The sequence below is a fragment of the Neopsephotus bourkii genome, unplaced genomic scaffold, assembly GCF_033783945.1.
Source record: "Neopsephotus bourkii isolate Nb327-2 ecotype Australia unplaced genomic scaffold, CSIRO-AGI_Nbou_v1 NB_845, whole genome shotgun sequence".
Lineage (NCBI taxonomy): Eukaryota > Metazoa > Chordata > Aves > Psittaciformes > Psittacidae > Neopsephotus > Neopsephotus bourkii.
Genome location: NW_026901341.1, coordinates 2,042,307 through 2,070,078, shown reverse-complemented (window position 1 = coordinate 2,070,078; position 27,772 = coordinate 2,042,307). Strand labels below are relative to the sequence as shown.

At 42.6% G+C, this 27,772-nt stretch overlaps 1 protein-coding gene across 7 annotated transcripts in view; it reads right to left on the bottom strand.

Moving 5' to 3' along the window:
- MEIS1 (Meis homeobox 1) overlaps positions 1-27,772 on the bottom strand; it is a 108,476-nt gene that overhangs the window by 29,008 nt on the left and 51,696 nt on the right. For all 7 annotated transcript variants that reach the window (XM_061356234.1, XM_061356238.1, XM_061356239.1 and 4 more), the window contains one exon: positions 22,885-23,030. In XM_061356234.1, coding sequence (XP_061212218.1) covers positions 22,885-23,030 — 146 coding nt within the window. The remainder of the gene's footprint in view (positions 1-22,884; positions 23,031-27,772) is intronic.

The window sequence follows — 27,772 nt, the reverse complement described above, 5'->3', positions numbered from 1 at the left end:
AGAAAATGCAGTCCATATGACATGGTCATGCTGCAGACAAAGCCAGCCTTTTCCTCTTTCAAAGGAAAACATTTCCTCAACTTATAATAGTGTAATATCCCTGCAGTAAGATTTTTTTCATAGCATTACTGTTAATAAATCCTGGAGCTGCCAGAGCTATTGAACTGCAAACTATGAATGTAAAATCAACAGGCATGCTTGGACTTGTAAAGTTAAAAATGCATCAAAATATGCAATGTGACAAGATGCTGCATTCCTGTATCACTACAGCAAGGCCATACGCTGCTGCTCAACTTCTGCATTAGCTCATTTCTATGAGGTGCATCACTCTCGTTGAATAAGGCTTTGCAGCCGGCTTTGGCAACCCCGTCAAAATACAGAAGGTGAGGAAAGGAGGCAGAATCTGACTGTCTTAATGCAAACATGAGGTGTAAAATACAGAGATAACATCCCAGAAGTTTTAACATCTGAACATGTGTTCACAGAGCAATCTGATTAAACAGGGGTTGGGTTGGTTTTGCAAGCAGGAGGGTGGAAGATAATTTTTGTGGGGGCTTATAAGGGGAGGAAGAGGTACTGGCATCAGCAACACTTTTTAATGAAGAAGTTATCCGGGGGGGGGAGGGAATGTTCTGTGCTGCTTTTTTTTTTCATTTGCCCTTTTGTAAATAATTTTCTTGCAAGAGTTGTCTGTGAACAAGTTTTGGCACTCACTAACATAAATATCCTTTCCAAGGCTGATGGAGAGACATGGTATGGCTTGAGATGCGCTGCCAATACTTCTCTGGTGGCCCCATCATATTACTCATAATGTGAGCGCTCATTAAGGAAAAAAAGTTCAGATCATCCCTTGCACAGGATATTACAGAAGTCAGAAAATGGAAAAACCTTTTAACTCATCTAATCCATCCCCTGGCTGCTACAATATTATTCCTTCCATACCATATATTATCACCCGCTGCCTTTTCCAGTTGAGCTTTAGCTAGTCCAAGCAATGGTGCTTCTGCTATTTCCTTTTGGAGACATGCTGATAGACCTCACTGTTTGGAGCTTACTCTGGCTCCTACCAGTTTTCAGTTTAAGCCGAGTCTATGCAGACACTCCCACGCCATACCCGGGTAATTGAGTGGAGGTTTTCCCATGTTAAACATTCCTTTATTGCCTGTATGCATGTGCACGCAGAAACACACACAGAGTGCTTGCAGACACACGTTAACTTCTCTTAATACATTTAAGAAGTGATGTTTTGCACTAGTGCCATGATTATTTGTGCTAGTGTAACAAGCACTACCCATTCTCTGCCCCATTTATCTTCATTAGTTTTTTTTTTTTTTTTTTGCTCTACCACAGCCAAAAAATAACCAAAGATAGGGTAATTAAAAGAAAAATTGCATCCAGAAGATCAGCAAAATTCTCTTCAGCATAGCACACAGCTGAAAACAATGAAATATTACATCCAAGTGACACCAAAGGAATCGAGGAAATGCATCATCCAACTTCCAACCACGTTAGAGCTAAAATCCACATCCTTGAAATCTGGCTTTTCAGTTAAGCTGGTATCTTTATCAGGGGGCTGTGGAAAGGCAGGAAGGTGAACTCCAGCTTTTCCTAGGTGAGCAGGTTTTGGGAAGGAGATAAAAAAATCCCCATCCCTGGCAGGCTAAAGGAAATCCTGACTACCTGATAACACTGTAAAAGTCCTGCTGTTGTTTTTAGAGCCGGCCTAAGACAGATTAGCTCAGGTAAATATCTCCTAACCAGAAGCCTTTTCTCAGCAATAAGTCACTGTCCTTATCTACCTTAAATGACTTTCTAAACAGGTGGGCTCAGAAATAACTCTGCAAGCTCTGGGAAATGCCAGTGCCGGCTGTTGTAATCCCACGGACCTAAGCCAAAAGCTTTTATTTGTGCTTTTTGCTCTCTTTCTCAGGCTGCTTTCAGTACATCAGGAGCTCCCTCTGTAAGCAGGCAATAAAAACGTTCCACTACACCTACCTCCACTCCCCTACCCACCATAATGACCAGGGTCACGGAGGGTTGCTACATTCAGCCAGGTCCCTAATACCAACCACAGGCCTTAAGGACAGAGCAGGAGCTTTCGGGAGGTTCCCTGGGGTAGTAGCACACTTGGGAGCAGCCACCAAGCAGTTTGGTAAGCCTCCTGCCAGGAGCTCGGCTGCCTTTTTTCTTGGAGGAACCAAGCAGTCATGTGAAGAGAGTTCAAGGCAACCACCACGTTGAAACCAAGACTGGAGGGGTGTTTTTCAATTAAACATTTTCTATTGGAAAAAAACCTCAAAACAACAAAAAACCTCAAATCCTGTAAAAAAAAAAAAAAAAAGCCAGCAAAAATCCTGAAACAAAAAAAAAAAAACAACCTACCACTGAGGAAGGAAATGAGAAGATAAAGCTGCTATTTTGCAACACTGCTTTGTTGGCATGAAAAGTCCTTGAACAGATGCCCCGTCCACCATTAAATATTCACAACATATCCTTGTAAAAGAATAAAGCCCACTCAACTTATAAGGAAAATCACAATGTATTCTTCATAAAAAAAAAAAAGATGCATTTAAAGATCTGGGAGGAAGAAAAAAAAGAGGAGGGAAAAGAAAAAAACCCAAGCCAGCAAAACAGCGCCATTCTCCGAAGGAAGCAGAGACTCTTGGAAGTAGTGCGCATTCTCTGGCGTTAATTTTCCCACTTAAATTACAGTGATGCTGTAGCCTCATCTCATTAGAGATCATTGTCCCCAGTAGACAGTTGTGTTTATGGGGGATTCTTGCTGTTCCACACCTGCTGCTCAGGTTGCTACGTGATAAAGCCTGCATACAAACAGCAGTCTTGAGGTTGCTGGACTGCAACTGATGAGCCCAGGCTAATTCAGGGGTGATTATGTAGTTTACTGGACCACTAAACCTCTTTAAGCTTGTAATTACTGCCTATTTGAGTAAAGAACATTCAAAAGCAATTCACTGCATCATGCCTGCCACAGCTGGAAGCAGGCTGCCAGCAGTCTGCAGGGACATTAAAAATCTGCAGGGACAGGGATTCGAGCGCAGCTCATAGGCACTGACGGCGGTGGCAGCCAAGTGCGTTCACATTCCAGCTCACCTTTCCTGACCAGGCGTACTATTAAAGGTGCAATGAAAACTATAGAAAAGCAATAAAGATGACAAATAACGGGACGTAATTGAAAGAACTGCATTTTAATGACTCTTCCCCTCTTCCCTCTTCCCTTATACCAGCTAAAAGAAAAAAAAAATAAGACTTTTTGTCTTGACAAGGGAAGGGAAAGAAAAGGCCTTTCACAAAAGGGGAAATGCGCTGCATCAATGTGAATGTTTCTCTTTTGAAGACAGGGGCTTTCCTCAGGTTTTGAAGTTTCAGAAAGAGTAAGTTTACTTGTAAAGTGAACGCACAGTGAGCCTTATTACATATTGGCAGCAATGATGATGCAGACCATCTTAACCACTGAATCTTCATTAAACGTTCCTCACCAAATCTTCATGAAACCCTTCAAGCATGTCTCCAGACCTGGAATATGTACAAACCCCCTCTGACTTCTGCATCACTTGAAAGCACTGGGAAATACCCCCAGCCACCACTCTGTGAAACAACTCCACCTGGCACAGCAACACAAAAGTCACGCACGGGCCCCTACTATTGAGACCAAGTTGTTTGTATTTTTTTTTAATATTAAATAAACATCCCCCTGATCCTATTTGCCTTTTGAGTTTTAACCCCCTCCTTTTCAAGTCTGCCCCTGCAGCTCTCAATGAGCAGGAAGTTATTAAAAAAGATGCCTTGCTTTTTTGCATGATTAGCAGCCTTTGAAAGTAGGGTCTGGGGGAAGAAGAGCAGATCAAATGGGACCTATGACACAGGCAGAAAGGTTGATAATGGGGATTTTTACAAGTGAGTAAACAAAGGTCTGGAGAGGATTGCTCCAGCAGAGCCAAAGAACGGAGGGAAGTTGCCAACATCATCACAGAGCCCCAGCATTGCACTGGCTTCACCAGGAGCCCTGACGAGATGGCAGCGCCTGCTCATGTGGCTCTGGTTGAAGAGCCAGGTCCTCAGAGCCCTCCCTTCCTCCAGCTACTCCACACCACCATCTCCCTGCTATTATACTGCCATGTGTGAGGCCCGTGTCGATGGGCCCAACAAGCTGCCCTATTAACTAACTGCATGAAATGTACTTTAAAGCCTCGCAGGACATTTGGAGATCCAGAATTTATCAGTGTTGTTTTCCTGCCCCTCTAATGACTGCCACAGCTGCCTGGGAGAATGGGGTGTGGGGAAAAGCAAAAATAAACAAGGAAAATAAAATAAACCCTTACTATTGGTACAATTAACCCTGGACTGAAGTAAAATTAAGAGATGGCGCCTCTTTCTCTCCTCATCTAATAAATTGCCTTGTTTTAAAAACCATGGACATCTCATCTGCAGTATTAACTTCACTATGTATCTAGACAAATGAAAAAAACCCTACGCACGCATAAGTATGCCACTGTTAACAAACATCATGTTTTAAAAGAGAATATAAAAGCATTCCAGAAGTTTGTTCTTAAAAAGCATGTAAATTCCCAGCCACAACAATCCTCCAACTAACCCCATCCGAGCTCCAAAGAGCCACAGGCTTATATGTTATCCAGCCATCACTCTTATTAATATTCATTAGGCAGGCCTACTTGCATTTTCATAAGCTGTGAAGGTGGCAAAAGAAACAATCAGAATTCTTTAACACACAGGCATTATCAATTCAACGTCTGCCAAAGAGGAGTGCATACAGATCTGAGGTTGAAATTTAAATGCAATTTACCTGGGCTAAAGCTGAGTTTCACTTCCCAACACCCAGCAAGCTATTTCAGGTGCTCTCATTTTATCCATCCCAGCTTTTACATCCACAAAAGTTCACTCTCCATTACTTTCACCTTTAAAACATGAGTCCCTCGTAAATTCAATCCTTCATTCCTTTAGCTCTGAGTTCTCTTCTGCTAAAATAGCCCAAGTTCAGTAAGAATGGATATATGAATAATACAGCCAAGTTTTAATGCACTAAACTTGACTAAGCAATTCTGCTTTCTGACTAGAGAGTTCATTTATCTACACCCATTTAGTGTGCGAAATCCCTTTGACTGGCTTCAGGGAGCAGACCTGTGCAGAAATACAGACTTTCTGACCAGCCTGGGCTAAAACTTAACTCCAAGGAATGAAATAAGAAGTCTCCAAAAGAAAACAACTGCTGTAATGGACTATGTACCCTACTTAGGAAAGAAACCTGGCTGATAATGCTAATGAATTTAAGAATAAACTAGACTTGCGTTTCCAGGATGATATTTATATGTGCAAGGACATGCACCAAAAAAAAAAGTGTGATTTAGATATTCTGAGAGTCAGGAAAAAGCACACCCCAATTCTCCTCCAAATCTCCAGATTCAACCGTAAATTAAAATGCATTTGCCCACAAATTCACTACATATTAATTGCTGTCCTTATAAAAAAAAGAAAAAAAAAAAAAAACCACCTCATTAAAAAGACTTAGATCATCTCCAGGATTTGACTCTTTTCCCTCTCAGCAACTTGCTTAGACAGAGAGGGCTCCCCCATGAATAAAAAACACCTTTCCCCCCTTGAAGTCAATGCAGTTCTCCACTGATTTCTCCTGGCTTCCAAAAACCTCTAAAGACCGAACTATACCGTCCCTCATGGAGGGTTGGCAGGACCAAACTTTGCATTTCAGTGCAAATATTCATGGAGAAAGGCACTTCTCAGGGCTTGGCACTGGCTGACTCTGGGGGGTAAAAACCATGCTGAAATGGCAAACTTGTCTGTGTAACTTCAGATATGGTGACTAGCTACAGCAACTTTGGTCAAAGAATGGGGTACTTGAAGGATATGTCTTCATCCTTGTTAAGGTGAGACCCTCAGCGGGTGTCTTCCTGTTGAAAATGAAGGATGATGGATAGACAAGGCCAAGACAGGTTTGTTTTTTTAGAAGGGAGTCTTCAAAAACCCAAACTGAGTGGGCTGCTAGAAGCCAGCACCCACCTCAATCCCAACCTGAGCATCTCCTCCAGCCTCTGGTTCAATCTCTTTCTAGATCTGAACACGTCAAGCACCACACACACATGATGCCTTCACAGATACTTCCATAGTAAAAGAAACAATCAATGTAAAAGAGACAATCAACAATCAGGCAAAAGCCTTGAGGTGGCATGTCGTTTTCAGCACATTAATGGTGTGATGGCCATTAATAATTTGCAAGGAAAATAAGATATAATAAATTCATTTTTTTCAATACCGAGCTCAAAATCCCCCTCTCTGCTTCCCCCTCCTTTCTGAACAAAACTCCACATTTCTTTTAGAAAGACATAAACGAAATTGATAAAGACCAAAAAAATGTCACCACTAACAACTTACAAAGTAAGAAAGAGCAACCAGGCACATATGATCTTGTTCTACACACAAACCTTTATAAGATGACTGCTCCAATTAAAAAAAAAGTCAAATTTATCATTTTGATGATACGAAATTATGAACTTGACTATTATATGCATATATTTTGTTTAATGGCTTCATTTATTTTAATAACAAAGAGAAACTAGATCTTTACAGATGAAAGCTTTATTTCATGGCTTCGGTGCAACTGGGATTTTTAAAATCTGTGATGTTAACCAAAATGTGATAATGGATGTTCTCAAGGGTCCTATTTTATAGCATTTTATGCAGAGCCAAACTGTACGCGAGACATTACAAACATCATGTTTAGCTTTATTTTAAGAAAGTAGAACTGACTCCGGCGTCAGAGGCCCCTGTAATTGTCTTCCGTCTGTTCCTCGCTCCTCTGAACAGTTACTTGTGCAGCAAAGTCTGGCTGTAGAAATACTGTGACAAACGCATTAGCTCTCCAAAGACTTGTTATAAAATGATATTGAAAGGCACCACTTGTGGGATTTTGGCTGGGAGGGGACAAGAGTGATCACAATGTAACTACTTGATCTATAGCAGGCTGCCTTGAAGGGTCTGTTGGCATCCAGAAGACAACAGACACAAAAACGATGCTAAACAAAAAGATTAAAAATGCTAACTCTGCTACTGTTTTTATGTCAGTTGATTCCTAGGGTAGGGATAATCGGAAACACCTCATCAAACTTGATCATTCTCTCAATCCTTCTGAAGAACTATTCATCTACTCCACTTTCTTTCATTTTTATGTAAGTAGATTGAAAACAGTTGTTTCAGACAACGACAGTGCTCATGTGTATACAGCATTAAGGATTCTCCTGTTTAATACATTTTATGCGTGTATATACATTTTCATGCAGAGGTGTGCACGCACGCATGGGGGTTGATGCAGTTTTGCAGACTATGTCTCTACCCCCAAAACCAGGGACCTGACCACTGTTTTTGGGAAGGGAGCCCAAGATGGCAGCTCATGACTAATGGCTGTATCATCCCTGGCTCGGTGGCAGCGAAGCCCCAGGTCTGATCTGCCAAACATTCTCTTCATTTGCAGCCGATCAGCAGATGTAAGCACATAGGCCCTGTCAGCTTGACATATCATTCCTACGACAATGTCAACGAGTATTAATGTTCAATTATCTGTCCTAGAAATAACCCTCGCCTTTATGCACTGTGTAACTGGGCGCGTGGCACCGCGGTAATCCAAACGACAAGGGCAGAGATGCCCGCACTCACCCACTCGCTGTGAGTTGGCTTCCCAACATCATGATGACATTGCCTTGCGGTAGTGCATGGATGCCTTCCCCCTCCCTGCTCTCCCTGGTTGTAGGGTTGTTTTTTTTTGGAAGGCATGTCGCAAGGACCCCAAAGACCTTTCTCCTCCTCTTCACATGTTATATGTCACCCATCAGCATACTGAGACATACTCAGAAAAGATGCATTTTGATTTCACGCCCATGCAGAATCACAAGGAGTTTGTTTGCCTTTACAAAGGGCCATAAGCTGCCCATTACCTGTCAGCCTTTCTTTATCTGCTGTGCTCAAGTATATACACATATATATATATATAAAATTCATCATCAAAGCAAACACCAACAGCAGCTTCTTCCAGGGCTGCCTCAAGATCAACTCAATCCCCAACTACATGGCTCTAGCAATTTGTTCAAACAAAACATCACAGCTTCTCTTTGTTAAAGCAAGTTTAAAGTAAGACCCCTAGTAAAGAGATGATTTGAAGAACAAACATCCTGGCATCTTTTACTACTGTTCAAATATTAAAACTATTGATCAGGTTAAATTCAAATAGGACTCTTGGAGCTAAAACCTTACCAAGTGTTTCTTCTTTTAAATCAGCGTTACAGTCAAATTACTGATCATTCAAACAGGCTGTAATGGAGTTTGCATGATTGTGTGTGTGTGTGTTACTATGGCACAGCTTCCTTGAACTAACATTCAAAGGTTATCGGCTCTAAGTTATGCTTGCTAAGTCTTCTTATACAACTCACAATCAGAGGGAGGGAGTGGGAGGAAGCGGTGTGATAACCAGTGCCAGCTTTGAGATAAAGCCCTCTGCCTAATCTCTGTTTATTTAGACAACCATCTAACCACAGCACTGGGCACAAAAACAAGCCAGGTGTAGGGCTGAGGGCATTTCTCCTGCCTTATCGTGACTGCATGATATTCTGGGGCAAAAGGAAGAGGAGCCTTTTTTACTTTCTTCCCCAAGATGACTTTGAAAATTTAAATAATCCTAAAGTTTGATGTTTTGACGTTTGGATTCGATCAGCTCAATGGGCTTTTTTGTTGTATTTTGCTGGGAGGGGAAGTGATGATAACAAAGCACATTTTATTCCACGCTTTTGTATTTCTGGAGGTTTTGGAGAGAAAGTTTTGCCATATTATAGTTAAGAACAAAGAGCCTGCTCTGAAGCATTTCCCACTAGAGGTGATTCAAGGTGTTTGCAACAAGTATACATATCATGGGATCAAACTGGAGCAAACAGAATAGCTTTTTAAATGTATTTCACCCTGAAGAGCTGACAGAGGGGCAGGCGCCCAGCACACCTCTGCAGCAACAGCACTGAAGTGGCTTTGCCAGCGCTGAAGCTGCTTTTCCAGTGCTGGTGCCAAAATAGAAAAGCTCTTGCAGGTCAGGCCATAAGAAGCAGCACCGTAAGGCGCCTGGCTGAAGGATAACTGATCCTTCCTCGAGCTTCAGCAGCAATATTAAACTGCTGGGAAGCTTGCATGTCAGCTGATGGCTCTATTCCTCTCGCTGTATGAGTCCAAAGTTGCCTCCAACATACTCAAAACATATTTTCCCCCTTTCTTTTCCCCCCTCTGATAATTCACCCCACTGTTTACTCAATCATTTTAGGTAGGGGGAAGTGATGAATGTTGCTGAGTGCCAGTTTTTTTGGTGTGAGACGAATAACCCCAAGGAGCAACATACACCAAGTCCCAGGCTCCTGTCAGCCCTATAATTGATGATGTTTTCACTGTAAGGGGTGGGGACTGGGACACATTAGGGCTCAAAAAGGGGAAGTAAATGGAGTAAATTGACTCAGCAACTATGCCTTTTGCCATGGCTTCTAATAAGGGTAAACTGATTACTGCCAAATGTACTTTAACACCACAGGGAGGGGGGAAAAAATAAATCGATCTGCTCAAAGGAAATAAATGCCATACCAGAAGTTTTTTTAAGAGTGAACTTCTATATTCAGAAGTGTAGAAGCACGTTTCAGCAGCATGTTGCCATTTTTTTCTGAGTTGCCATTTACCACTAAACAAAAAATTAATTTGCAGCATTAAAAGGCATCCTAAAGATGAACACTGCAGAACATTTGCTACAAAGCCAATGTATCCTTTTCCTCATCTCACCCTCAAATGACTTTGATAACAAAGAGGTGCACAGCAATGCTCGCTCTGTATTTCAAATGCTGACTTTATGTCAGCATCTTTTTATGGCGACCGGGAGACCGGATGCTCTGCTTCTGCGCCAGGCGGTGGGGAAGGCAAGCAGGCGGCAGCCCAGGTTGCCAGGGGTGACTACAGAGCTGACAACCCTGGGATCCAGCAAAACCCACCCTGACTGATGGCTTCTGGGTTCCTGCTGACCTTTGATCCCTTCTGGTTTGGCCGGGAACAAAAGAGCCCGTTCACTGGGGCCCCTCACACGTATATTTAACGTAAGCGGTCATCGCCTATATGCTGATTAATATGTTTGCTTTACATGCGGTGGGAGGAGGACCACAGCCATCCCGTGCTGCTGTGCAGGTAAGCGCCAGCTTACCTAGCTTGTATGTCACACAAAGTAAATCAAGAAAATCTACCATGAGGCATATAAAAATGACTAAAACAGGTAAAAACAAATTTGGCACTGACAAAAGAGGTTGCAGGGGCTGGCGGTGCCAGAAGCTATTTCCCCATATACCTGAAAACCTGTTTCTGTCACTAGAGATTTGGTGCTGCTCTGACACCAAGGGCCATCAGCAGCTCAAACACACCGTCGCAAAGATGCTGCCGGCTACAGCAACCATGGAGGATGCTGTCCGACCCTCAGCAGCAACTTTCATCACCACATATTGTCACCATAGCAATGAAGCTGGATGTGGGCAAATGACAAGGGCCTGTCATCACTCAGCTCGCCCTGACAGCCCTCAGCACCAGCCACTCTCATCCAGTCTCAACAGACAAATACATCCTCAACAGGCCCAAAAGTAATAATCTGCTGTTCTGCAATGCTATCATTTGGCGGGCACTCCCAGTAGCCATGTGCAGCCCTTATACCCTGTGGAGATGCTTTGTTTTATTCCCCAGTGAGTTTTCATGCTTCAGGGAAAAGGACAAGAAAAGCTAGGAAAAGGGGAGCCAGAAAGGAGGCAGCAGTACCCAAACCAAAGATCAGAGATCATCAGGAAACAAACAAACAAACAAAAAAAGGAAAGAAAAGGAAAATGTATGTTGCACAAATGGCAGTGAAACATGAGAATTAATGTTTGAAAGGAACATAATGACACTTTCCATGCAAGGGCTTCAGTGAGAAATAGGAATGTTACTGTGAAAGTCAAAAGCTCCCTTTTAATATTAAACACATTAGTTGTATATAAAATGCATCATCCCTTCACAGAAACAGGTGCTTGGGGTGAAGTCAGGATAACTGGCAAGGTAGCCGGGCTGTCACTGACAGCAAATGTGGCCAACACACTGCTCTGCCTTCATGCCAGCACCAAGACTGGGGGTCCCAGCTATTTTCACAATCCTCCTGCCAGAGATGCCACAAAGAGACATTTAACTTGGTCTACTTCCCCGCTGCCTTGGTGGAAGTAGAGTAAGAAGTGACAGAAATCAGAAATGGCAAACACTACCTCATCTAGAGCTCATCTGCCTGGTTGGATTAATCATAATGTCTCTATTTTGAGAGAATTCCCGCGTGGGGTCAGTTTTTACTCATCCCACCCATGCAAACTCGCCCCTTCCAATCCCAGTGCGTGCAGAAACTGGTGAAAAAGATTCAGTTTGGTGGTTACCTTAACTTAGTGCATCACAACCACGCACTTCGTATTTTACTTTGCGTTTAGTCACACAGAATAACCCGATTTAGCAGCAATCCTATGTACCGCACAAGCCCTCTCACCATTTAGAAAGCCGCCTTTTAATGATATTTAATTTAGACTCGCTTATATGCTACATTTGCTAGTGAACACATTGGCTGCATGGCTCTTATTTAACGCGTTCCCCGCACCCCCACAGTGTGCAACATGCTCGCCAGTCCATGGCAGCCCTGGAAAAGACAATTCACGGCTTGAACATTTTTAAACCTGATTTACCGTTCCAGAGAAACAACTACGCAACTAATCTTCCAGGACAAATGTAACGCCCGAAGAGCAACTAAACTGAAACGTATAAATTCCATATATACTTAAAAATATTATTGTCTGTAATTTAATATAACAATATTTCTAGGCCTATAACCTTGCACGCAGAGGCAATTTCCCAAGCATTAATACTTAAATGGGTCATATGCACCACATCTGTCATTCTGTCCTGAAGTCTATGAGGCACAACCAAGACTCTGCAAGCCTATTGATTTTTCTAGCATTTGCTTTAATTTACTTAACCATTGAGAAATCCATCAGTACATAAAGGGCAACTGTCCATTACTGCCTCATTTGCAGACATTCTTTCCCCTCATTTTTTTTGGTAAATATTTCCCCTTAAATCGCTGTGTGTTTACAGTGTAAAAATGAATCCGGAAAGTGCTCACACCTGTTTCTGTTCAGTAACTGCTGCACTGAGGTATATGTAATGTGCTTAAAGATAGAATAAATATCTAGACATTATTACATCTGTGTGCAAAGGGTGGTAAATTAGATCCTAATTACATTAACAGGGATTCTGCCTCCCAGCTTAAATTTTACATGAGCACTCTGTAAAAATCCAAAAGCTCTGCTGTGGTTTCTTTACAAGCTGGTGATTACAGCTACTTCCTATGCGGTCACTAAATATTCTGTTTACAAATAAATGAAGAAGCTTTGAGCCAACTTGCCAGGGTAATAATCCGTGTGTGTGTGTTTTTTAATTCCTCAGCAAACCTTTACCACATAAGCATGGCAACAATCAGAAGCCCTGGCTTCATCTAATTACTCTATCACATAATTTCACAAATTGCCTTTTCACTGGGGAGCCAAGTGCAAAACACGCTCACAGTGGGACTTCAGGCAGCAGCTTTCATTTACTACTCATTTCTTGTTAAATTAAACACAAAAACACCAGTTGTGTGAAAGAAGTCAAAAAGAATGCTTGCAAATGAGCCAGGCGAGTGTATCTTATATTTATACCATTTGCACAAAATAGCTCATTGGCAAGCTGGATTTTTAATGGCACCATTATCGCCTTTAACCCTTTTAAAGCCCAGCGCGAGGCTGGTAAACGAATCATCCCTACCAAACTCAACCTGGTGCAACAGCAAACAGGCAGCACATCAGCCTTACCAGCCAACATGGCATCTTTTAGTTAATAACTGGCGAGATGAGCAGCGTGCCCTGACTTTGCCTCCACATAACCCCTCCAGCTTCCCAAGGGTTTAATGGGGAATGACTCAGGGCAGAATTTGCCCCATAAATTCCTGGTTATTACAACCACCTAATACGATGGAGGGACAGAACTACAAATAAACCGAGTGGGCTTTCTAAGCGCAGTTCCTATTTCACCCTGGTACTGCCCTCTGAGGTGCAGGGAAACCAGCGGGACTCGGGGGCAGAGGGACCCGGAGGGCCAGACCCCTGCTAATTATGCGAGCACTAACAAGGCAGGATTGCAAGCTGCCACTGAGGAACACAAATTATTGTGAAAATAATTGCAGGCAGTGTACCATCACTGGTGGAAGTGAACCAGGGGTTACACAGCTCTAAGATGACATTTTTTACATCAACAAGTACAAAACTAAAACACGGCCATTAGTAATTAAAGCTGTTCCTTTTGTAGCACCAGAGCCACTAGGTCAGGTACCATTTTACATCAGAAACCAGGCCTTGATGGCTGTAGATTTGCCAGCATTATCTGCACAGGGAGGGAAAAAAAACATTAGCAGCAGCTGTCTGTGTGCCTCAACACTGAAAATCCTATTCATACAGACAGGTGGAGTAATTTAAAAGCCAATGTGGTGCAATTTTGATGCAACTAATGCCACTGTTTACTAAAACGCCACTATTACTGCTGTTTATGAAAACATTAGTAAAATTGCATTTTGTTCATAAGAATCCTAAGATTTGGGTTATTAACAGCTTCAGAATTATTCTGCCAGGAACTGAAGCTTACAACCCCTCCGGGGTTTACAACCTGCTGCACTGACAGACCCATGCTCAGGTTTCAACAACAAAATCAAGGGTTTATCCTCTGCCACTCCACGCTAGCAGAGTGCAACTCCTGGATCAGCACAAAGTCCATGGCAAATAAGCAGACTTCTGCCAATGAATCTATTTATTAGCCAGATTCATGTAATATGGCAGTTACCTTCCCAAAAATATCACTAGGGACCCCAAAAGCTCTCGTCATAAATAAGGGCAGTCTAGGAAAGACTTTCACTTCAAAGCTGACCTCAGGTAATGAATAGAGCAAGCCACCTAATGCAGAGTTCTGCCATTTCCCTTCTGAGTTCAAAGAAAGCCCTCAGAAAACATATCAATACCATGAACTGACCCTGGGTTTTCCTAGTGACTCAAGACCACTTCAGTGCCACTAACATGACAAGCTCACTTTTTGCACCACTAGTACAAAGCACCATAGTGGGAATAAGGTTATTTTGTATATTTGTTGGTTTTAGGGTTGGGGTTTGGATTTGGGGGTTTGGAGATTTTGGGTTGGACTAGAAAAGGTCAACCAGTAGCCAAGAAAAGAATATTCATGCTATACCTAAAGTCTGAGAAGTATTTTCTGGGCAGAAGTTTCTGCTTCATAAAGCTGAAGATGCAGTGGAAGTCTCCTAGGCCTTGCATTATTAAAATGATGGCCCACCACTGAAGTGAAACGAGTACTCTACTAAATACTATGATTCTAAATCAGGCAATGATGCAAAAGGCGAGGTAAATTAGATAACTACGTATTAACTCAAACTCTTTTCTGCCTACTTACCTTCTCTCTACACATCTACTTAGCACTGCTGTAGCTTACAGGGTGAGGAGCTGGAAGTGCAAAGATGAGTCTGATCAATGCATTTTTCATATATTGAAAACTGGATTTTCAGCTGAGTATTTTGAGGGAAAGGGTGGCATCACCCTTGGAAAATTTTAATTTTCCATCAACAACAAAAAATTCTCTAATTTTGATGGGCAGACAGCAAAATATAGCCAGTTAATATTGGGAATTAGAGCTTCTTGAATACAGATAATGACAAAAAAATCTGTAAACTACAGCAGTGCAGATTCTGTGTAGCTGAAGGTAAATGCAGGAAAAAGGAAACAAAATGAGTAAAAACCCAATTTGCTTCTAATGCCTGTCCTGGAGCAACAAACAGACTATATTCACCTCAATATCGCTGTTCAGGTTCATTCAGACAAGGGTTAAGTTCATGTAAACAGATGTAGGACACTCTATGCCAGAGCAGGGGAATGCATCTTACACAACTTGATGTACCACTTCCAAATGTGACCCTATTTGAAAGGCAGCTTATCTTACACCACAGATTAACACATCTCATCAGATATGCGCCCAACTGGTTTGGTGCCTCATATTTTGGCACTTTACCTGATCTGATTAAGTCATTCACTAGCTTACACTGGTGCGCTGTGAAACTCCTTCAAGGGTGAGGGGATTGGCAATCAAAAATTATCACTGGCACTTATATACATAAGCATATCTGAGAATCAACATAGGCTCTTTTGTAGCAACTGTGTTAGAGGACAAGCTAAACAAACAACTAATAATGAACAACCAAGCCCATGAATTTATCCTAATTTCCTGCTCACCCACTGTTTGGCAAGACACCGTTGTTACCTTTGGTGTACTCCATATTCAAATTATTTGCCAAAATATTTGAGTGGATATTTCCAGATTTACAAAATGGTGGTCAGACTTTTTCCCTCCCCCTCTCCGCCTTCAAAACGTGATACTTGAATTTCATATGTCTGCTTTGACTGCAGAAAGACTACATCACATCACACATTTCTGTGCCTTGACTGGAGGAGGCTAATTTCCAAAATGAAGCTGCACATGCAAAACGCTACAGCTGCAAATATCAAAATCAAGTAGAGGGTGGAGAAGAAACAAAAGCATCTACTGTTGACTTAAAAGTTCTTATTGCTGCAAACATTCTTGCTGGTACTCATTTCCTAGAATATTTATGCAAACAAAAGGAGATCTAGTACAACCAGAGCAAGTGTAATTTCACATCTGAATTAATGTTTATCATGTTTCAACTTTTCAGTATTCCCTCGCTTCTACTCCGATGTGAAATTCTTCTGGTGTATAAATACTAATGTGTTTCAGCAGCTTTCAAATAACTCAAATTCTTTATTGTGCTGGTGGCTTCCATATTGCTACAACAGTGCCTCTAAGGTAGAAACTGGGGGAAACTGGGAAAAAGAGCAGCCCTCTGGGAATAGACACTTGCCATCTGAAATCTAGCCCAGGCTGTTGGCTACCTTCTGATTTCAACCAAAATACTTCCCTAGACCACTGTTGTTCCCAAGACCTACAATAAGCCCAAAATGAGTTGTCTCATACCATGTAGTTTAAAACAACACGATGGTTGTCTTTATCAGAAATGAGACTGAGTAACAGATATGGAAAAAACTGCCAGGTTTTGTAACTACACCACACTTCTGAATGTGAGAAGAGCCTAAGTGAGGAATCTGGTTTCTTTAACCAACTGACTAAAGCACCCTGTATTTTTCTTTTCTGGTCTAAACCCAAAGGTTTGTTAGCATAGCTCAGTGCTGACAACTTAAATAATCCTAAAGACAGCATGCGATTTCAGTACACGAGGCGTGCTTTCCAAGCAATCATGAAGCAACAGCAGCGCTTCCAAGAGTATCCCCCAAAAAAACAACAATTTTCTTTAAAAATGGCAAAATTCACCCACACTAGAAAATGAACCAATCCTTGGAGACTGGACAGGAGGAAAAAGCAACAAATTTGAGGAAGCTTAAAAAAATGCTGAAGGTTCTTTTTTGAAGTATCTATCTTCCATCAGACTTTGGGAGGGCTGAAGGGTTAAGAAGCTAATTCAAACCAAGTTACCTAAAACCTGTTTGTTCTCCTTGCGGGAGCTCTCAATTAAATTCTGACAAAGCCTCGGAATAATTATCTTCTCCTATAACAACATTTCTCATTTTCTCCTGTTGAAGATGACTGTTACAGCATCTCCACCAGCAGAAGGGAGCTGAGGACCCTCACCATAGGCTACCTGCACCAACCTGCGATGGATACTTTGCTCATCACTTTGGCAAGTCTTCCTTTGCTGGGAGCAGGAGAAGCTCTGGCTCCCACCTTCCCAGCCAAGGGGATGGTGGTGCATGGGTGACCAAAGGCAAGCTCAAAATGCCTGGCTTTTCCCAGGAATTTGGGACAGCTGGCACTAAGAAGTCTTGCAGATGTGGAAGAAAGATTTTTACAGTTTTGCCCACAATAAAATCAAGTGAAAGAGGAGACTTGTGTACTGGGGACAAAGGGGGGACAACCCTCCCCCCGATTCTGAGTCCAATATATGGAAATATGATTCCTGTTACACAGATGAGCTCCAGGAGCCCTCTGGCATTTTGCAGAGCAAGAATCAGTTGGTGCAGGATGGAGACTCATTTAAGTAATATTTACAGGGGTGAGGTGGTGGTGTTTTGTTTTAATGCTTCCAAACCCTCTCAAGAGAAAAGCAAAGAAAATCCTCACTGGTTTTAGCCAATTATTTCCCCTTTTTATGTTTTCAGCAGCCTAGTTTTGTACCCATCTGCCCTCTCGCTATACTCCCTTCCAAAATCAGACAAGCATCCTGCATGGGAGTAGGGGCAGGGAGCCAAATTAACCCCACGCTCCTCCCAAGGCAAAAATCTCATAACCATGGAGGGATGAGAGAAGACATGAAACCCACTTGCGTTAACCTTAGAAATTTGCTAGCCTGTAAAATATTCATACATAAGCAAACCTTATAGAATTAAGCGGTGTAATAGTATTTTTCTATCACAATAATATCCTTGGAGCAATGAAGAATATTTTTCTCAGCTAGATTTGGATATAAAGTGCCTTCTTAAAATACCTGCTTCCAATAAATTCTTTTATACAAATAACAGCTTTGCTAAACAGATTGCATATTGCTTATTATAAGTTTTATTCTTTAACAGCATGGCATTGAGCGATCAATAAAGATTCAAAATCCAGATACATAATAGAAAATAACCTTTCATTTTTACTGTAAAGTCAACGTCTTTCAGCCACGTCTTTTACTTTCTGCTCAGCTTCCCATTTCAGAAAGATTTAACCTCTTAAGGAAATTGTTTTAAAAGCAGTTAAAAATAATGATTAAATTATGGGATTTACATGAAAGAAATCCTTGGCCCATTCCTTTTTTTAAATCATGGCAATTTGTTTTTTAAAAGGTGTTTGAAGTCCTTGAATCTACCTCTTGGCACCATTAAAAAAAAAGTAGTTTATAATCCCCTAATGTGCTTAAATAAAGCCTTCAATAGTTTAAATTGTTATTAAACATCTTTTGGGATTATAATTTTATGGCTTTTTTTGCCTGATTAGATGATGAACGTGAAGATCATCAAATACTCATCATATAACAAACCAATTACATCGTATAATCCCCAAAATGAGGTTTGAATCCCAACATTTCAAATTAAGCTGGATTTAAAGGATGCAGAGCATTCAAAATGAGCGAACAAAACACTTGGCAAAACACCCCTGAAACTCCCGTCTTTGAGTTTTGAACAAAAAAGTACCACTGCTGAGACAGAAGCATAGTATGGTTTGAAGCAGAAACTAACCCTGTTGCCACAATTAAATTTACACTGATCTGGTTGTAAGCAAGATCATTGTTGCGTCCTCTTCCCTTCCTCCAAGCTTTTCCCTTATTTTACAATCCCTGCTGAGGGCTATACATTACAGTGAGGAGATCTGCTTGAAAAATGGTGGTGAGATATGATCCCTGAATGCTAAGTGATCCAAGAAATAATAAAAAAGAAAATAACAATAATAAAAAAATAGAATCTGTAAAATGTTGCTGGGCTGCAGCACACCCTGAAATTATCCTTAGGGCAACTTCTGGAACCCAGATCCAGCACAGCACTGGTTTGCCCCAGTCCCTTCTCAAGACCCTGGATTTGATGTTCATCTGATGCCACCCAACAAGGTCCCCTCATTTCTGCCTCAACTTTCACAGTTTGGGGATTTTATCACTTTCTCACTAGATAATAGCTTTCTTCTCTCTCTCTCTCTCTCTCTCTCTCTTTTTAACCCAAATTGTAACAGGCCATTCTTTCCACTTCAAATTTACAGCAAAATCCTAAAAAAAAAAATAATGAAAATTTCACAAACCTCAATATTTACAGGCTGGTGTCATTTTCTCCCATCAAAAATTCCAGCAAGCTCCACTGCTACATTTTGCCTAATATTGGCCAAACTGGGCAGCTCTTTCAACCCAGACATTTAATTAAAATTGAGTCAGAATAGCGAACAGTTAGAAATAAATCCTGCAAAGTCTTAAGTGTAAGTCTGGTTGCCACTTTTGCTATTGTTTTATATATATTTTTTTTTTTGCTGCTGTTGTTATTATTCTAAAGGGAAGAAGAAAAAAGGACAATCTGGATTAATTCATCCCCTGAAGTGTTTCAGAGTGTACTTTCCCCATTCACAGAGGACAGAGCCTGCCTACCCTTTGGGCGCATGTCAACTCAGTTCTGCACATCAGTCAAAATAACAGGGGGGCTGCAGCCTGACACTGAGTGGGAACTATAGCCCAAACACTTCAGCAACCAGGGAAACTATGGCCTTACATTTGACTTCATTCCTTCAGTAAGGAAAAAAAGAACTTCCTCCTACGTGGGAAACGAGAACTAAGGGACAAGCCTTAGGAAATTAAAGCAGCACACAGAGGAAAACTTAATACTCTTGGAGATGGAATAACTTCATGAAAGAAATTTAATCAGCCTATAGGCTTTTGAAAGATTGTATTCGTCCAACATTTATTTTAAGTCTTTCCAACCATTAATCATTAGTATGACATACACAGCAATTACTGTCTATTTTGCTTAATTCCATGCCACTGATGTGTATTAATATTACAATTGTGAGGAAAAAATAATTTGCCTTTGAAAAGGAGGGCTCTCAACTAACACCCCAATTAGGAAGCACCAGCGGTCAAGGGGATGCTGAATTTTGTGCTTAACTGCTGTTCATTTCTTCCCTGCCATTTTCCAGATGGGAAAGTCAAGGCAGGTTAAGCACTGGGGGCAAAAGGGAGGTGTTGCCTGCCCTGACAAGTCCCATGCCTGAACAGAACCACCTCCCTATCTCTCTTCACCTCCTGCTGTAGGGAAGACCAAATTCACTAATAATAAACAAATAAATAAATGATGTGGTATCCCTCCAATCTGACCACTACTCCTCAGTGAGAAGCTTAGCTGGAGACACTGTCATGCCACCACGTAGCACTTTAAGAGCAGTCATGAGGCCCAGACACCCTCATAAATCAACTGGAGTTTCAATTCCTTCAGCCTCTCACCCCCTTACTCCTCAGCTCTGACTGCAGCTACGACTTGGGCCTGTGGGGTTATTTTGCAGAGTACAGCACCTCAAGCAGCTTGTCAACATGTTATATTGCTCTAGCACTAACTACAGTGTTGACTCTTCCCATGTTATCAACATGCTTGCCTGGAGGATATCTTCCTCCACACAGACGAATCACTGCTATTCTGGATCCAAGAGTTCCCTGGTGCCTTCTGACTCCAGCAAGAGCACTGCCAGCCGAAACACATGCTTGGAAGAGCCTACATTGTCATCCAGACATGTTTTAATTTGGGGAAACCGTCCACAACCCCACCTAGAGTAACTGGAAAGGTCGGTCTCAAGGTCCTAGCTAGAGAAGGCTGGACTGGGTAAAACAATTCTTCTTTACTGAATTGATCAGACAAGTCTGGAGCCACCATGAAGGTGCCAGAAGAAAATAAGGCTGCCCTGAAATAAACCTGCATGCTTCATCTGTCTGGGCAGGGTGTACACAGGTGGTGGAGGATTTTTAAATCAAGTCAGCTCAACGCAGCAGTTTCATTGCATAGGTCCTGGCTGAGTATTTGAGCCTTCCAGAAGAGACCACCTTACAGGCAGAGGTCCAGATGTTGCAGCTACCAGCACTGCAGCAAGCTCTGCAGGCACTATCCTTTTCTCTTTTGCATACCATTACTGCACAGCAGAAGAATGAAAAGGCACTTGCACTCTACACCTAATCTAGACAAAACAGTGATAGGGTCCTGAGACTGTGCATGAAGCCAGCTGCAAGGTCAGGTCAAGCCCATGTAATTAAACACTCGACAAAGGGTGGTTCCTGCCATGAGGTCTTTCAGGAGTTGCCCCTGTTTCTTCTGCCGTGTTCCCACAGATGGGTTTGGAGGGTGTTAGCTGGCCCAGGCTAAGAGAGTGCTGGAGACTGCTCAAGCAGTTTAATAGGGTAGACCACCACATTCCTGTGCCTGGGCCAGGGTGATGTTTAAATTGCTAGCATAAACAAAGCAACAGGCCACTTTCAGGAAATAATACTAGTATATACTACTTGATTCATAATTCCTCAGCTGGGAATTATGAGGACTGACACACAGTTGCTCTGTGTCCCCTGGTGTGCCTTGACCTGAGCCTCCAGGGCATCTCCTCAAACCAGAACCCAGACCAGCTGCATCAGACTGATCTGAGCATTGCTGCAAGGACAGCATCCTTGGAGTCTTTTGGAGGCCGATGCCCTTAAACTCACATCTACCTGCAAAAAGACACCAGGTGTCAGCTCATCTTGGGTGAGGACCTAGAACTGGGGAGACACCAAAACCAGAAGGGACCTCAGCCTTTGGAACTGATGCACTGAATGCACCAGGGGCAGGGCTAAGAACCTGGCAAAGCTGGGGCACGGCTGACATAGTCTGCCAGAGGGATTAGCTTGGAGATATCTGAGGCCCTCTCCGGCCTTGGAGGAGTAGTGCTCCAGCATGAAGGTTCATTCATAGCAACCGAGGACCACGCGGGGCAGGATTCCCTGCCTGATCCCTGTGCTGACAAGAGTCATGGCAGATATCTGGTTTCTTGGCTCAGCAGGGGATGGAGGGGAGATGTGCATGAGCACTTCCTCCAGTTTACGAGTACACCCTTGGCAAGGCTCCCACCAGGGCTGGGCAAGCTGGCCAGCTTCTGGTTTCATCCTGACCCTAACTACAGGCAGGGGAGAGAGTCAGCCACTGGGATTGGAGGCGAGAGACGCTCTTCACTAACACCTGCAGATCCCCAGAGCCCCTCACCTGGCCATTATCCTGCCAACACAGAAAAGCTCAGACATAAAACCTGGGGCAAAAGGCACACACCCCCGCAGTAGATGAAAACACAGTGACAGATCACCACAGTGTGATGACAAAGGAGAATGGCATTAGCAACACTTTTCTAAATGCTAACGTTAGAAGGTGTGGTACACAATATAAAGCCTTGCAAGAAGCTCCAGCACCCAGCTTAACCACACACACCTGCCCAGAGCTTTGATTTCCAATCCCAGGAATAAAAAAACCCCACAGGTAGCTGTGATAACAGCTGTGCATCCCCCCACCCCTTTATAGCATTAAATACGGGGGTAACTTACACTCTGGGAATGAGAGTGTCTCAAAGAAAAAATTATTCTTTGCTATTAAACCAGATACATTCAGACCTTTCATCATGAAGCTTCTGACGATCTCTGACAAACATCTGAATAAGGCCTTTGTTTGCTTTTTGCTTTGTTTTTGATCTCCCCAATTGTTTTCTGCAGTTCTCCAGAGCACAGAACCAGGAGCCGAACACTGCTCTCTGCTCCAAAGCAGCGATTCCCACGTCAGCTAAGGGGAGCTGCAGCTGTGCGAGCAGTGGGGCAGGACAGGTCGCCAAGGTTATTAGTATAAGCTTAGTCACATTTTGTGGTGACGTCCTGTTAACAAACTGTGACTCCAACCAAAAAAAATATCTAAAATCAACACACACACACATACACACACAAAAAAAACCCCACAACCATAAAAAACATACGCTCCATGCTCTTCCCCAGGCACCTAGGAAATGAGGCAACAACAACAACTCTGCTCAAAAAAGTTCCCTGAGCTGCCTATCAGCAACATCATATGTATTTTTTTTGCTTTCTACAACTACTACAACTATGACATTTTCCATGTTTTATTTTGCATATGTGATCTAGAGTTCACTTACTGTTAGATGCTGGAACAGCCATGCCCTCATGATATTTGTGGCTACTTTGGGAAAGATGCCACGCTTTTTATGTCGCTTTTTGTCCTTATCTGGATCATCATCATCACCTGTGCTGGGGGAAGCTACACTGTTGTCCAAGCCGTCACCTGTAAATATAGTGAATCAAATTTTGACTTATGCTACCTTTATATACTTCAGCCGAAGCCTGGCTTTGGGTATAAACTGCATGAATATTTAAATGAGGTATAAATTCTTTAACACCGTAATTCACCAGGGATTAAAGGGTCGGGGGGGAAGAAACATGGGGAGAGGGAGGGTCTTAGAACTGTGTTAGCCCCATTCTGGTTTATCCTGAAGGACAGTGTGGCCATTTCTGCCACCATAACCCCAAAAGTGCTTAAAAAGAAATAATAAAAGAAAAATCGCAAGCTATCAGCTTGCAAATGTGGAAACAGTGGCTTTTCTTCACACTAGGTCACTTCCTAAAAATTCATTCCAATCAGCTACTTTAGCTGAGATGGCGATTAGGAAAGCATTGACGGTGTTCCATCCCCATGATGTGTGTGAAGCTGGGTGCCCCGTCCCACTCTAGGGTGTAAAAAGTGGGGTGAATGCAGCTCTCTTTCAACATCATATTCTCTTCTCAAATTCGGAAACAACCAGAGGGTTGTGGCATCACTTATGTTAAGTCTTTTATAGATGTTTGACTTTCCCTGACTTTTTGATGGAAGGTGGGTAGCTAAATGGCCTCCCCTCTTCCCAGCCGAAAGAAATTCGTAGTGGGATAAGTAGGTACCAATTTGACATACACTGTAGGAATTAACACCCTGCTTTGTGCTGGTGTGCCATATTCGTAACAGGAATCTGCTGCCGTTAAACAACAACTGATCCAGAATGAATTTCCTCAATGCAGAGAAAATCTCAGATAGTTCTCAACCCATTAGCAACATATCTATGGGAGGATGAAACTGGGTAGCAGCCAACTCGGGTCTGTGCTGATGGGCTAGCAGTGAAAGGAAAACAAAAGTTGCAATGCCCAGTCAGTTGGCATGAAATTTTTGTTTCAAACCCTGACAGCAGTTTAGAAACAAGTCCACAGGGCGAATCTCTGCATGTGCATTAAACGGTATACCCTGGCTTCCAAGGACACTGTATTTGTAGCAACATGGAGCTACAGTGATTAGGCAAGTGTTTTTCACACCTCCAGGCAAGAATGATCAAGAAAGTCATCAGAATAGGGCTGAATCAAAACTATCTCTGTTAGGAATAAAAATTAAAAATAAATCTAAAAGAAAGGAAAAAAAAAAAAAAAAAGAAAAAAGGATGTGACTGTCAAAACTATGATTTGTTCAAAAGCTTTTCCGCACCAAAAAGAAAAAAAGAAAGTTATTATTAGTATTATATTTTTAGTACCTTACTGACCATGGCAAATTTATAATTGTCCTTATGACTTGGCCTGTGTCTTTAATGAAATGGTAACCGTGGGTAGTTATAGAAACAAACAAAATTTTTATGAAGAAATCAGATATCCGACAAATTCTTTGAAAGCCCAGTATGTAAAAAAGGGCTTTTATAGAGAGCAGCAATTCACCATATAAAATAATAATTCATAAAAGAAACATGAGCAAAGAAAACAACTCAACAGCATTTAAAATTCCACGGGCTAATCCACTTTCTGTCTGCAAGAGGCAAACAAGGAAAAGAAAAGTATTACGCATTCATTGATTAAAAATGAAAAGCTTCTAACCTAATGACACTGCCTTTCACCACGTCCCTGCATTCGTCCACCCACCCCCTTCCTCCCCCCCCCCCCCTTTTTTTTAAATACACTCTCTCCTTATTTCAAACCCCCTTCAGATTAATTTAGCAGGCATCGCCTCGTGCCTGACGGGAGGAGGACTCATTGATAATTTATGGAAATATCTACTATAATCCAAGGGAGATGACTTTTTTTCCAGCTTTGTGCATCAATAGATAATCAAGGCCTTCAAGCAGCCTTAGCTTCCCATTACCTCGGGCAAGAGAATTCCTGAAAGCATGCCTCCGGGGCACCTGAATTATATCCTCCATTAGGGGAGGAAAAGCTTTCTGCATTCCACCTATAACACTCCCCAGAACCTTTCCTGTTTATTTCTGCTGTATGAAAGCAGAAGCATTAGGAACAGGATTTTTTAAGTGAAGACTTATGTAGATACAATGGAGAAACCTTTCAAGCGCGAGCCAGATCACCTCCTTCAATCCCTGGCGGTGACCTATCCCAAATAAAAGGTTTCTGTTACATCATTAGCTCAAGCCAAAAACAGCCTTGGCTTAATGCACAGTTTGTTCTTCCTACTGTTTTTAGGCAAATACTGCTACTTTACTCCCATCTGGGAGGGAAATTACACTGCTGGGCTGTAATCTAAGACAAGATTTTCATTGGAAGCAAATGCTTTCAATCCAGTGTAAATACTGGTGCATGTTCAGAAAAGCCTAAAACAATAAACCCTGGCCCCGTCCGACACAAGTTAGAGAAAGTGAAAGGCAGGGAGAGGATAAGAAAGCACCCGGCTATCCTAAGAGCAAATGCTTCAGTAGACTTTTATAAATTGTTTAACCTCTTCCACTTGTTTAAATGGAAAATTGATCCCGTAAAGACTGAAACCACAGAGAGAAGTCTAAATGGTCAATTGTGGATTTTAGTATTTCCATCTACTTTGCAACTCAATACACTCACCTCTGTGAGGTCTCCAGAGATTCCCTCCCCCCCTCCCTTCTTTTCCTCCCTCTTTTCCTCTTTTTAAAGATCTCTAAACAAACTTGAAGCACCACTGACCAGCCACACGGTAGCAGCTACGAACTGCATTTGTAAAATGTCAGCAGCAACTCCGTTCCTGGAGTTGACTTCTCCTGCCGCCAAATGAAGGCGAACTGAAAAGGTGGAAATAATCATAGAAATGATGCTAGTCCATAAACAAGCTTACAGCCTCATTAGTATAGCGGGAGGCTCCACTGGGTGATTTATGCTTGTTTTGCTGATGCCATGAGGAAATGCCATAGGGCAACTTTAGCCAGCTGCTAATGGTTTCTGACAGCTTCTTAGCAACTAGTGCAAGCAACGCTGTGGCGTTTGCTAGTGACAGAAACCGAAAATGTCATATTATCTGCCCATGTGTCACAAAGTCCGTGTGGCAATTAACTAGCAGGCCAGTGACTGAGGGGCCACAGGCTCTTCAAAATGGCCTGTGGCTATTCAGAGGGCAGAGCAGGCGCAGCGCTCGCATTTACGCCACACATATGCACGGATGTGTGCACGATCTGCATCACGCTCCCTCCGCCTCGGTAGCCGATGACTTTGGTCCACACAGATCCTTTGTCCATGGAGAAACTCCAGCTCGCTTTCTCTTTAGGCACAGTGTGACATTATTAGAGGAATTGCAAGTAATCCATCTTGATATGATGGTTGGAAATGGCACTTTAATTGGCAATACCTGATACTCTGGTTTGGAGCGCTGGATCCGAAGGTGCTAGCTGTTTTTCTGCTCGCTCGCAAATTAGTCTAAAAGGATTTAAGATCACTGAAGCAGACTCATTGCCTGTCAAATTGCTGGGAGCACAGCGACTCTGCACAGCAACTAGAAGCTATTTAAAAGGAAAAACCCAGAGCCTGTAAGGAGCAGGAGGAGAGCCCGGGCTCCGCACGCCCGCTCCCCAGCGAGCAAAACCAGGCGCTATATGTCAAACTGTCAAACCTTTCAGCGTGGCCGTTTGCCCTTTCAAATAATATTTAAGAATTGTTTTTACACAATTTTTTATAGGCCATGGTCTAGTGAAAGAGGCCAACCAACAAAGAAAGGAATTTGTACTACAATTCGTCCGTGGACGATTTCTTGCCAGACCTGGGCCAGTCCCCATGGAGCGAGGCAGGTGACCTGTGGCAGCTCCCCGGCTGTCAAGGAGCTCCGATTTCAAACGCCCTCGACTCCAGCGTCCCAGAGTTGCCTATTTAAGCACACCCAGGCATTTAGGCTGTGCTATCTTGTTCCTTTCAAGAAAGGATAAAGCGGCATTTATCGTATTCAGCCCTGCTGAATGGGTCAGGCTGGCCGTGCCAGCGGGGGCTCCTCTTGCTGCATCCCCCTCTACGCCACCATCACTTCCTACAACTCCTCTTCTCCTCCCACTCCCCCAAAAATCAGAGGAAGCAGCAGCAAAGGGCAACTGAGTTTACAGCAGCTCCTCGAGTAGGTAATGCTCTTTTTGTCCTGGATGATCTGTTATAAACCTAGCAAAATAGGTGCTTCTGGAGAGCAATCTGACACATGTACTCTCCTTCAGTGGCCATGGCTGTTGCAGGAGATGGGTGGTGATTCAAAGCCACCTCCCTTGTTTCCATGCTGAACCGAAATTAAATGTCATCACCCTGCAGTGTTGGAAAGGCAGGCAGTGTGGCATAGCTGGGCAAATTTCAGCCACTCCAGTTCCCAAATCCATCCTCAAATCTCAATCACAGAAGCTGCCCAGATACTACATAAACAGTCCCAGTCCCAAATCAGGGACATTTCAGAAAGGTTAGAAATTCAGATGCCCTAAAATCCTCACCCCCAGTGCTTGACTACAAAATCCATGCCTTTGCATGTAGCTCTTTAAACTAACACCCTCAAATGATTTTAAGTGACTAGAAAACTCAATAGCATAGTGCTAAATATAGCCTTACTACAAGGATCTTCACCAAATGTAACAAGATTTTTCTCACTGCATGTAGCCCTGTGCTAGGATTAAATCTGTATTTGGAGTAGAAATATGTTTTATATCATAGAAAAACATACTATTCTCAAAAAAACCCTGCTTCCCACACTTCTGTCATGAGATTTGAGAGAGGTTTTGGGTCCACTACTCCATTTGCTGG